General features: G+C 48.3%; 1 protein-coding gene across 5 annotated transcripts in view; it reads left to right on the top strand.

The window, feature by feature from the left end:
* The window catches only part of PAMR1 (peptidase domain containing associated with muscle regeneration 1), a 159,675-nt gene that overhangs the window by 87,531 nt on the left and 59,184 nt on the right, over nucleotides 1-12,960 (top strand). Inside the window, exon 1 of one of the 5 annotated variants that reach the window (XM_006216850.4) lies at nucleotides 5,948-6,206. The exons of the other annotated variants lie outside the window; for them this stretch is intronic. Coding sequence (XP_006216912.1) covers nucleotides 6,134-6,206 — 73 coding nt within the window. The 5' untranslated portion in view covers nucleotides 5,948-6,133. Of the gene's footprint in view, nucleotides 1-5,947; nucleotides 6,207-12,960 lie in introns of those variants that run through there. 5 annotated transcript variants of the gene reach the window in all.

The following is a 12,960-nucleotide window of genomic DNA, read 5'->3' as shown; positions in this document are numbered from 1 at the left end:
ACTGGGGTGCATATATCTTTTTGAAATGGGGTTTTTGTCTTTTCTGGACATATATCCGGGAGTGGGATTGCTCGATCATAGGGTAACTCTATTTTTAGTTTTTAAAGGATCCTCTACTGTTTTCCATAGTGGCTGCACCAATTTACATTCCCATCAACAGTGTAGGAGGGTTCCCTTCTCTCCAGACCCTCTCCAGCATTTGTTATTTGTAGACTTTTTGATGATGGCCATCCTGACAGGGGTGAGATGATATCTCATTGTAGTTTTGATTTGCATTTCACTAATAATTAGCAATATTGAGCATCTTTTCACTTGTCTGCTGGCCTCTGTACAACATACACTATTTTTATATGTCCCAAGATTTTATATAAATATGTGCATGCTGTATGGTAATTTAGACCTGGGTCTTTGACACTATTGTTGAGCTACAGAATTAACTCTGGAGCCATCCTATCTGTGGACTTCTTGCCATAAGAGATAATACAATTTCTTATTGCTTAAGCCGCATGACTTGGGTTTGTTGCTGTGCACAGCTGAAAGCTGCTTCCCTGTGATAGTCTCATTCTATTAACGTTTCTCACTGTTGAGTCCTTAGGCTGGGGCTGCCTAGCAGTTTTCATTTGGCCGCAGGTTTACCAGGTGTATACACAGTTTTAGTTTCTCCTCTTCAGAAATCTTCTGTATTAGTAATTTATGGTTGTGTAACAAATTTAGCAGCTGAAAGCAACACAGTCCTTCTCTTGCCCAGTTTCTGGGGATCATGGTTCTGCTAGCGGCTTAGCTGGGTGATTCTGGCTACAGGGATGTTGGTGAGGCTGCTGTCAAGTTGCCGGTGGGGGCTGCAGCCATTGGAAGGGCTGGAGAACCTGCTCCCTAGCTCACTCACGGGACCATTGTCAGGAAGCTTCAGTTCCTTTCCACGTGAGGTTCTCCACTGTTGGCTTCTCCCTGAGTGGGTGATCTGAGAGAGAGAGAAGAGAGCCCCTCCTGCATGGCGCACCGCCATGCACCGCGCACGTCCTCATGGTCATCAATGGGAATCGTCTTTGCTCCCTCGCTTTTCCCCTCAATATCCCCATAATCACTGACCCCATCCTTTTTACCTCCTGGGCGCCTCTCAGATCAAGCCACTTCTCTCCATCCTGTTGGACGCTGGAGGTAGCCAGAGACAGTGGAGTCTGAGGTGCCAGTCTGATCCAGTCCCTAGCCCTCAAGTTGTTTCCCATGACCCCTTAGAATAAAATTTGTGGCTTTCACAGGCTGCCTGCACCTCCAGCCTCCTTATTACATGGCCTTCCTCATCTCTTGTCCTCTACTCTCCCTTCTCTCTGTGTTTCTTTAGGTCTGAAGTTCAATGTCATTTCCTCAGGGAAACTTTTCTGACCCTCAGACCCGATTGGATCCCCTGGTGACATGCTTCTGGAATGTTCCGTCCTTGTGTTGCACATCCCCTTTGCCCAATGTCTCATTGCTGTCTGGTCTACACATCTACAAGGTCAGAGGCCACACAGGTTTTGTTCACGGCCGTACTCCAAAGACCTGAGATGCCGTCTGGCACTTAGCAGACATGCAGCAACTTGTGTTGAATAAGTGAAGGAATGATTTGTGCTTGGTAAGTAAGTACTTAGGCTGTCTCCTTTCCTTCCTTCGATGGAAGGAGACAAGTTACTTTATGTACAGTCCTATTTATCCCATAAACAGTGTGGCACGATTGAATCAGACATTCAGTGCAAGGAGCTTCCAAAAGATTTTGTGGGTCCTGTGACAGTCTCGCTCCTTAACTGAACTTCAGTCAGGCTGTTCTAAGCCTTTTCTTGACTAGGCTCCAACCGTGGGCCTTGTTCTCAAGAGCAAGAATCCGGCTGAGTCAGTTGAGTGGAACTCTCCCATCCTTGATTTCTGCTCACACTTGATACTCGATTCAGTTCCTTATCCCCCACCATCTCCTGGCTGATATTAATCACCCTGACCTACCTTCAACAAGAACCCTCTTAACTCGGATTAGCCAGAATCCCCCCTTACTCCTAATGTTTCCTCTTAGTAATTTTCCAATCACTGACACCCTCCTCCCACTGGTCCTTGGCTATAAATCCCCATTTTCCCTTGTATTCAAAGTTGAGCCCAATCTCTCTCCTTTCCTGCAAAACCCCATTGCACCAGTCCCTTGAATAAAGTCTCCCTTACTATCTTTAACAAACGTCAGAATAATTTTTGCTTTACCACCTGGACAGGGTCCATTCAGGACAGGCCTCTCAATTTTCCTTTGAACAAATGCACACTCTGCCTCTAGACCTCCAGCTGGAACCCTACATGTGCAAGGCAATATGTCTTTCAGACATACATTTGCTTCAAATCAACATAGGAACAGAACCTAGCTTATGTCACCAGGACTGAGATAAATGGTAGCTATTTAATTTCATTTCAAAATGAAACTCTAAGATTAGATGTTCATAGATAGTTATTACAACAATCAACATTGATTGAGCTACCATTATGTATGCTGGCCTCATTTTAATCTTCTAGCTGGAATTATAAGGTAGCTATTACCTCCTTTACAGACGAGGAAACCGAGGCTCAGAGGGGCCAATGAACTTGCCCAAGTTCACACAGCTGGTAGACCGCAGCGCTTTTTTTTTTTATGCCACAGTGCCCGGCTGCCTTCTCTTGGAGTCAGTCTGCTCTTTGGTCCCTTCCCCGCCCAGAATGGCTCCACTGCATGTAACTCTTGAGCTAGCTGCTGGGATCAGGGTCACAGTTCTTGCCAGTGTTCTTGTAAAGCGTTGCAGCTCCACTGCATAGCAGACATTCTGCTTTAAATGGAAGTTTCTGCAGAGACATGTGAAAGTCAGGAGCAGGTTTCCCCAAGTGATTCAGGAGCACATTGACTGTGAAAGAGGGAAGCTTGCCTGCTTTCAGCAATTTCCATGAAGAATGACATAGAGCAGGAAGAATGTGGCCCAAGAAAGAACCACAGACTCACCTACCCCGTGCCTGGCTGCCTGCAGGAAGGGAGTGGAGCGGAGCCGGCCCTGGAGGCAGAGTGTTACCGCTTGCTGTGTCAGTGAACAGCCGGGACTCATTAGGGCTGGAGACGTCCACGGTGGGACCAGTTATAGCAGGCACTGTGGAGGGGCCCTTTGTCTTTTCCACAGACCTACCTCTCTCCATCTCTGGCCCTGATTGACTTGAACTTTGTGTTTCGTACAGAGGATGAAAACCAAAGACCAGCAGCCTGGGATGCCTCTCTCTGAGGCTTGCAGACCAGTCCTACCCCAGCTCTTTCCTCTGGCTTGCCCTCAGGATGCCAGGATGTCGCCGCTCAGCTGCTGATCTGAAAAGGTTCCTGCATGGAGCCTGGGAGCTGTTGGCATTCATTCTATGTGGTTTCTTTCTGTGTGTTCACAGGCAATCAGCCTCTAGGGTGGCACTAAAAAAGGTACAGATTTTGTTAAAGTGCCTGCCTCATCCTTTCATGTGAAAATTAGTGGGGATTATGACTTGTAATTAAGTGGGTGGTCCGACTCTGTTTAGTACAGCCAGTTGTTGATTTCTGAGTGCTGATTATAAGTAGATAATTCTTAATTCCAGGTATCGGTTCTGACTTCCTAGCGTGGTACTTTGCCCTTTTCACCCACCGCCTTTCTAGTGATTTATTCCTCCCAGAAGTGGGTGTAGAGGTGAGGGCAGGAGGGGGAGAGAACCCTAATAAAAATCGCTAATGTTTACTGAGTGCTTAGTATCTTTTAGGCACTGTCCTGAATTCCTTCCTCAGCTCTGGGGGGCCAGGTACCATTATTCTCCCCACTTAACAGAGGAGGAAACTGTAGCCACCGTAGGTGAAGTAACCTGCCCAGGTGCACACAGGCAGTAAGTGGTCGAGGTAAACTCAACACGAGGCAGCGTGATCCAGAGCAAGTGCTCTTAAGGCAGAAATGGGGGGGAGGGGGGAAGGCAGGAGAGCCCTCCAAATATCCGTTGTGCAGCTCGTAGCCTAGACTCAACAATTGTATGCACAAATCCACTTTCCCCAAACCCAACAAATATCTGGTGAATCGTTCAATGTTAACTTAGGAAAATCAGTGATTCTAAAAAAATTTGGGAGCTTAGAGATCCCTTTGAGACTTTGAAGGAAGCCATAGCTCCCTCTTACTCCAAAAAAATGCATCCCAAATTTTGCATATACTTTCAAGAGTCTCAAAGGCCTTATAAAAAGCTCCTCCCAGTAGACCCCATGGAACGTAGGTCAAGAATCCTGATTTAGAACAACACTAAACTCTATCAGTATGAAAAACTGAGTTGACCATAATGCGAGACAGGAGGCTAAATTTGTGCAGGAAAATTGAAATTTGTGTAGGGTTGTATGACCTCAGGCAAACTCCTGACCTTTTCTGTTTCATAGTCATAGCTTCCCTCTTCCTCAGCCAGCCCAAGTTTATTGTCAAGTTCAGCAAGGTACTATCTAATCATCGTTTTCAGTTCCCCCAGAGAATGTGTCCTTTCTGAGGGTCCCTTTCCAGGTTCCACAGCCCTAGGAAATTTACAAACCCAAATTAGTGACAACAGACTAGGGAGGGATGACTAGGGAGCAATGACTCCTGTGGGCATTCCAGGAATAGAAGTGAGGGCCTGTTTCCAGCTCCCTGAGCCTGGAGAAGCAAAGACCAGCCACCAGGGACTTCTTTAGGGAGCAGTCAGTCAGCTTCATCACCAGGGGCCCCACCCTGGTGGAGGTAAATTGCTGTAGGGATGAGGCTTCTGGGTATGACCCAGGGAGGGTGTGTGTTTTGGGGTGCCCAGGGGAGGGAAGAGGACTGTCAGCTGATGGGAGGAACAGGTTCCTGAGAGGCTATGTACCATCCACTGTTATTTGCAAACTAAGTCACCTCCTCTCCACTCCCAACACCCAAGGACTAGGACTGGTTGACCAGCCCCAAAGTAAACGGCTCCTAACCTCTGCCCTCCACCCCCTAGGTGTGCTGCCCTTCGGCATTTACCCCCCTTTTAAGGTTACTTTTGGTGTTTGTTGTAAACAAGTTTCACCTGGGTAGGAAGCTGAGGGTGAGGAAGAAGACTGTACCGTGAGATTCCTTGGGGTCAGTCTCAGACAGACAATACAGTAGTTTTTATTTACTGAGCATTTAGTATGAACTAGGTCCTGTGCTGAGGGCCTTTTGTATGTAATCTCATTAAATTCTTCAAGCAGTCTGCAAAGTAGGTTTGATTACCATTTCCATTTTGCAGATGAGAAAATTGAGATTCAGAGAGTCCGTGGTGAATCGAGGATTTAATTGCTGAATTCTTGCTCCCAGTCTTTTTGCTGGGATTCTTGGTTTCTGCATCCATAGTATGTGGACAATGCCTTCTATTGTACATGGTGACTGTAATGGTTAAATCAAATGCTGTGTACACAACATTTTAAGAAGCAATGTGCCTGGTGGCTAAGATTATAGCTTCTGGACCCCGGGTTCAAACCCTGGTTCTGCCACTTACTCACTATGTGACCTTGGATGAACTGTTGAATTCTCAATGACTCAGTTTCCCTGTCTGTAAGATGGGAATGATAGTTTTATTGTGAAGAATAAATGAGTTAATTCATGTAAGGTACTTAGATGCCTGGCACAGAGAAATTGATCCAAAATGTCAGCTATTGTTTTGTAAAGCATCCTTGCTCTTCACTTTAGCGTCATTTGCTATCTCTGTACCTGGGGGTTGGGGGTGTGTTGGAGTCTTCCCGTCTCACCTGAGCAGGCCCCCAGCCTCGCCTATCTCGGCTGCACTCAGGGTGCTGACCGCTGCTCCCCTCCCCCAACCGTCCTGAGGGAGTCCCTCCCGTCCTGGGCTGGCCTCCGTGCCCCGCAGCTTCCCTTCCAGCCACCGCCCGGGGCCTCCCTGCGTGGCCACACTTCCCGGGCTGCCTCGCAAGGGTTAAGGCAGCAGCAGAGAGGAGAGGTTTGGGCTGACGTCGCTCTGGCTGAAGGTGGCTCCCCTCGGATGAGGATGGGAGAGCCTGGCGAGCTGAAACCCGAGCTACCGCTCAGCTGGGGCTTGGGGAGATCTGTGTAAGAGCCGCCTGCCCGCCGGCCTCCTTTGGTCTCTCCCCAGCCTCACTCGGGGCACCGCTGCCACCGGAGCGATGGAGCTGGGCTGGTGGACGCAGCTGGGGCTCACTTTCCTGCAGCTCCTTCTCATCTCATCCTTGCCCAGAGGTACTGTGAGTAGCACTCAGGACCCCCAGAAGGGGGCATTTCCCTCCTGGGGTTTGGCAGGGAGCAGGGCTGGGGTGTCCCAAGAGATGGTGCTGGCGTGTTTGTGGTGGGGGGGCTTCTTCCAGTGATAGTCTCGGAGGCTTGGCTGCTGGTGCTGGACTGTCTGTCTTTCTCCCTGAGAATGTGACACCGTTTTTTGTCATCCCTACTTGTGGGACTGAACTGCCTCAGGATGGGTACCAGCTTCAGTTGTACTTGCTGGGTTTTTTTTTTTAATTATTTTACCTTTTTAAAGCACAAAATTACCTCCGGGCATCTACCCAGTCTGAGGTACCCACTCTGACATGCAAAAGCTCAATTTCCCTTACAAAAGCACCCTTAGAGGTGAGCTTGGAAGGAGAGAGGTGGATAAGAGCAGGACTGTCCCTGCCAGGGTGTCCCCCCCCGGGGGGAGTCCTGCTTGATGAAAACTTAACAGTAACAACCCGTCAGAGGAGACCCCCAGCACGGGAGCCGTACTCACTCAGCACATGCACACTTCCTTCCTGATAAGAATGAGAAAGAAGAAAAAGCCGAGGTTAAGAGTGCAAGTTGTTTCTAGGGGACACGCGGTGTTTGTTGAGAAAGAGCTGTGGCTTCTGTGTTTTCTCACATGTCATTTTCTGAGCCACAAGCCCCAAGTCAAAGGGGCTCCCGGGGCAAGTGAGGTTGGAAGGAGACACGGAGCTCTTGGGAGCCTCTTGACCCAGCTGAGGGCGGAAGCGAGGGAAGGGCAGGCTTGTCCTGGAATTGCTCCCTGGCGAGCAGGGAGGGAAGATGTCTTAGGAGCTTCTGTCCTTACATGGCTGGAGAGGCACGGTGCCGGGGAGGTAAGGTGAGACCTGGGTGGGGGGTGGTGAGGGCGGGTTGAAATGTGGCACGTATAACAAAACAGCACAGCTTTGTGGAGGAGCAGGGAGTGTGTGTGCCTTTGCTGCACTCCTTCTGTCCAGGTTACCTGTCACCTGTGCTGGTTACCTGTCACCTATGCTTGACTTGAGAGGTGAATGTTCCCTTGCTGCAAGTAGCTGGCAAGTGCCCAAGAGTGAAAGAGTAAGTAGGGTGGGGAGGGTGCAAAATGCAATCCCCTGCTGTAGAAGGGGAACTGGAGCACGAGGCACATCCTTTCATGATGAACAAAAAGATACACAAAACTCCCCGCATTTTAGTCCATATTTCCATCTACCTGTACCCTGTCGGCCCCAGGTAAATCTTTGATGTTTATCTCAAGCTGGAGTGTTTCATTTGAATGTTGCCTCAGTGGCATCTGGAACAGCCTAAAGACAATAACATAGGCAGAAGCCCAGGAGTGGGTATGATAATCAAGAATCAAGATACTCGGAAAATTTGGTGACTTTTCATTAACACCTCTCCCTGCCCCACCTCTGCCATTTGGAGCCAGACTTTCAGGGCGTGGTGGCCCGAGCCGAGCTCTAGAGGAGCGTGGTTCCTTCCAGAGCACCAGGACTCCGAGGTCCAGTTCCTGCATCCCCGCATCAGCACACCCCTGCTGCTGCTGCTGCTGCTGCTGCTGCTGCTTTTTTTTTGTTACGTGGCAGGTGAGATGGCTCAGACCCATAAAAGTTAAAACCAAACCTCAGCTGCCCCTTTCTTTCTTGCCCAGGATCTGAAAACGTCATTTGTCCCTGGCCTGAGAATCTCTTTTACCTTTTGCTATGGAAAAGCTTCGGGGAGGGTGTGTAGTTTCTGGGCAGCCAAGCTGCTGACGGAACCGGAGAGCAACTTCATGCGTCTAGCAAGGATACTTCCCCGTTGAGCCTTTGCGTTTAGAGGGAAGACGCAGGGACAGAGTGGAGAAGGAAAATATTTCATGTCGTGAGCGGGCGAGTCCACTCTCTGCTGGAATTCCGAATCTGGCCCCCATCAAGGAAAACTTAGAAACAGCTTTCCTCTAATTACTTTTCTAAAAAGAGCTCTGGATGAAGCGTAAACATCCAGCTGACTGCTGTTGCTCATCCGCATAGGACACGTGCTGGAGGCTGAAAATCCAAACATCAGGCCAAGTGATAACCCAACACAAACAGCATGTGAGGGGAGAAACCCAGCTCTGCTGACTTCACCGAACAGCAGTAGCTCTGCCAGCAGGGTTCTGCCTGAAAGGAACAGCTCGTTTAGAAGATGTGACTCTTGGGGATGAAACCTGAATACGAATAACTTCACAGGGGTTGCTTCCAACAGACATTGGCTGGTGAGGAATGAGCGTCAAGGCAACCAGGGAAGATAATTTGAAGCCCAGATATTTAGTGGGCAGGAGTGGCCAGCTGAGAAAGGGAACGAGGACAGAAAGCAAGAGCGGAAGGAGTGGCAAGAAAAATTAGATGTTGGTTTATATTGGGATGTGTTAGCAAATTCCAAGGAGAAAGCTATGAAAATTGGGACTTCTTGGCAGGGGTGGGTTTTTGTGGGTGCGATGAAGAGGGTGTTCCCCTAGTATACACTCTGAGAACTCCTGGCTTCTCCGACAGGGAAATAATTTGGTGGTGGGATCATGGGTTTGGGGAGCTGGGAGTGACTGCAGAGAGCATTTACTCTGAGTACCTCTGGTTCAGAGGAGAGTGAGAAGGAACATCTCTGAGCATTTGTGATGTTTCCAGTGTTTGAGTCAAAGTAGGGTAGGTGCTTTATTCTCCGTTTTACAGATAAGGTATAGAGAGGGTCTGTGACCTGTTCAGGATACGCAGGCACAGTTCCTAAAGAAGTTAAATGTTTGACCTAGCAACTCCACTTGTGGGTATACACACAAAATAACTGAAAGCAGGAACTCAAGCAGATATTTCTACATCAATGTCCATGGCAGCGTTATTCCCAATAGTCAAAAGGTGGAAACAACCCGAATGTCCACCAATGGATAAACAAAATGTGGTACATACGTACAATGGAATATTAATCAGCCTTAAAAAGGAATGAAGTTCTGACCCATGCTACAATGTGGATGAACCTTGGAAACATTATGCTAAGGGAAAGGAGCCAGACACAAAAGGACAAATATTGTATGATTCCATTGGTATGAGGTACCGAGAGGAGTCAGATTCCTAGAGGCAGGAAGTCAAACAGTGGTTACCAGGGGCTGGGAGCAGGAGGGACTGGGGGGCTGGTGTTTAATGGGCCTAGAGTTTCTAGCGAGGGATGAAGAAAACGTTCTGGAGATGGATAATGGTGATGGTTACACAAGCCACTGAACTGTACCCTTTGAAGTGATTAAAATGGTAAACTTATGTTATTCATATTTTGCTGCAACAATGATAGAAAAGAAAACACAGGCAGATTCGTGGGGCCTGGGGTGAGCCCAGACTAATTCCTGAACACAATCTCACCTGGTGCCTGGCTGGTTTACACTTGCACATCCAACAGCATCATATGCTGATGCACATCTAATCATGGCATGGCTTCAGGACACACATGGTGGAGGAGGGTCCTTGCTAGTTGTTCCAGTTTTGGTGGCACTGTTGAGAGTGGCGCTGGCAAAGAGGGAGACTGTAGAGCTGAAGGGCTGCAGACTGGCAGCCTTTGGGTCAAAGGTCTGCAGAAATATTACGCAGGACACAGTGCTTAACATTTTGAACCCAAATGCTTTGAGGTTGGCCAGGTCCTCTCTCTGGGCTGACACCCCATCTTCTCAACCCACGTATGTTATCTGCTGGTCCTTACTGGCATTGGAGTTTTTGACTGCTGTTCCTGGGAGGGATAGGGCAGAAATGGATAGTGAAAGAGAGAAAGTGGGAGGCTGGATGCTGAATGGGGAGAAACACTACAGAGGATTTGGAAGCGGACAGGACTTTTTAAAGAAGGAACATAAGTATATTTTAACTTATGTGTTTTGTGGAACGTAATCTCGCCTCTATTACCGCCAACCCTTTGGTAAAAATGTTTGACTCTCACGAATGCCCTGGAGAGTGAGCTTTTGGTAGAAACTGATGGTGAGGCTGGGTGTTATGTCTGGGTCAATATGTTGGAGACAAAGCACCTTTGGACCCAGAGGCAGAGGTGACCTGGAGCATGTTAAGTCCCTTAGAAATATCCAGAAGCCTTAGAGAGGTCATTGGAATGCTACTGGCATGGACTGTGGGTCTGACTTAAACTTATCTACATCCGGGTTACGCTGGCTAGACAGCAGTGGCTAAGATAATGGCATCTTATGGCATCTGGAGGACCTAATGACTGGCCTTAAGTCAGGAAATTATTTCCATCTGCCCTACTGGGGGTGGCTAATCCCAATGCAAGAGAAAACCTCTACCTGCCTCCCCTGAGCCCAGCTCTAGAAGCTCCAACTGATTTGGGGTGTGTGCAAATTGGGAAAAGCACCATTTTGGTGATAACTGAGTTGAGAGTTGTGCCCTGCTCCCCCCACATGTCCACGTGAAGGGCTGGTCACCCTCACTTTGTGGATATTTGAAAGTCACAAGAATCCGGATCGCTCTCCTCTTATTTGAAAGGGGAGGAAAAAGCTGTGTTTACTTTTTTCTAGTTCCTGAATTCCAGGGCAGCTGGAGCTTTGAAAGCTACCAGATCGGTGGCAGAAGGTCTGTCAGATTCCAAGCCTGGTCTATGTTTAAGGAGTTCTGTTTGTCAGTCATCACAAGATCTGGGCCACAGCATTAGGTTTAGAATGGAGAAAAAGAGGTAAAATGCAGGAAAAACAAACCTCCTAGCCATCAACAAAACTGCTCAGGGAAGGCAGAGAATTAGAGCTGGCTGCTGATGGCCCACTCTCTTCACCAGTGGGACTTGCCGCTTACTCCCCACCCAAACGTACTTTCATGTGATACACGCACAGAGCCTGTGTGCGTGGAGAGTGGAGGTAGGTGGGACTTCACATCACACTCTCACCTGTGATGGTGGAAACACCAACAGTGGATGCTTCCCTGAAGGGGGCTCTGTTCTGTCACACCGAAGGGACCTGGTCCCGAATAATTTAGTGAGTTTGTGGTAAATACCAGGCACTCACCCATGTGCTTTATGTGTGTTTATCTAATCGTTACAACACACCTAGAAGGTCTAAGTATTAGCGTTATTATGTGTAGTTCGCACACAAAGGGACTGAGAGAGGGGTGACACTTGCGCAGGTCACAGAGCTGGACCTTCGTGTTTCGAACCCAGATGGTCTGACCCCATAACGCGTGCCCTGAAACACTACACAACACTGCCAACAGTCAGCAGCGGGGCCAGCTGCTGGCTGTACTTCAGCTGAATCATAAAGATCGCAGTGATAGTAAAGAATTCTGTTTACCCCTGGGACTTTCCAAGTGCTCAGAATGGCCTTAGTAAGGTCAGGTGCTCACCACTGTGGAGGTGGGGAGGATGTGGGAGAGAGACATCAGCTGCCCCACTGGGACCACGTGGAACCTGAGAGGAGCCATTTCTAAAAAAAAAAAAAAACAGGGTTGTTGCTTAGACCACAAGTCCAACCAATTTCTGGGATAGCTGTCCACAGGATCATGTGTCTCATTCTGATTAGATTAGATGTGGGAAGTGAGAATTTCTTTGTCCCAGAGTCAACTTTTATGATCAAAATCATATGTCTGTTTGCCAAGGGACAGAATTAAAGATGAGGCATGTTTCAAGCCTGGCCCTGTCACCGTGTAGCTCTGCTCTTTTATGGATTTATTCTTTCGAGATTATCAGTGTGTAAACTCTTAGGCTGTGGGACAGGAGGAGCAGCCCTGGAATGAATAAGGGAAAGCATTTTTTCTCTTCTTTTTTTGGCATAGAACAGTTGATGGATATTGCAGGGGATGGAGATGTGATCCCCTTCCATTAATACTAAGATGGGTTTTAACCAGTTCATTTCAATCTTGAATGAGGATCTGCTGTCTTGCAGACTGATGTCTTGGCCCTTCTGTCAAGTGGTTAAGAGAAGTACCCCCCTTTGGCTGAGCAGCAAATGAAGACACATATCTCTGTCACCTTTCTGCCCCTGGAGCTGGGAAAATGCCTTTATTCCTGCAGTGTAGGCATCTTTATTGCCTCCCTCGCCAAGGTCCCGGCTGTCTCATAGGGTTGAGTTAGTGGTTTGGCAGCAAGTGTTGGTGTAAGTAGAAGTCTGGTCAGTTGGTCTGGTGATTGGAAAACCAGGATGGGTGCTGTCAGAACAGAGTGAGGAACACATTCAGGCAACTTTAGTTCTTGGGGAGATGCAGCAATTGTCCTCCTAAGCTGAATTTATGATTGGTTAAAATAAATTTCCAACCAGTTTAATGGAAAACCAGTGGGTGGAGGAGGGATGGTTTGCCTCAAATCAAGTCATTTGAGGACACCGAGGAACTAAAGTTTCTCAGTGTTTCTCAAATCCCGTTCCATGTCCGTTTACTTCATAGGATTTCTTTGAAGACAGTCAATCAATCCCCTGTATCCTGGGATCCGTCTCAGAAGTCAGCGGTGATGGTAAACACCTGAGGTGGCCTGGGACTGAGCTTAGCTTCTAGCTGGTAGCATCTACTCCCGTTCCCCCTCAGTAGACCACTTGGCTCACCTGGATGCAGGCAGAAGGGAGGGCTTGGCTTGTATAAAGAATCTTAATTGCCAGACTTCTTGGTCTGGCTTTCTGCCTCCCCGTGGGTGGTCGACTGCCTGCTTCTTAGTGACGTTCAGCCTCCTCTCTGTGCAAGCCTGGCTCCCCTGGCCAACTCACTGATGAAACAGAGCAAGTGAACATCCCAAGCCTTTATGGAAATGAGATACAAACTGCAATAAACAA

Source organism: Vicugna pacos, chromosome 10 (assembly GCF_048564905.1).
Source record: "Vicugna pacos chromosome 10, VicPac4, whole genome shotgun sequence".
Taxonomy (NCBI): Eukaryota; Metazoa; Chordata; class Mammalia; order Artiodactyla; family Camelidae; genus Vicugna; species Vicugna pacos.
This window is presented reverse-complemented; position numbering and strand designations above follow the sequence as displayed.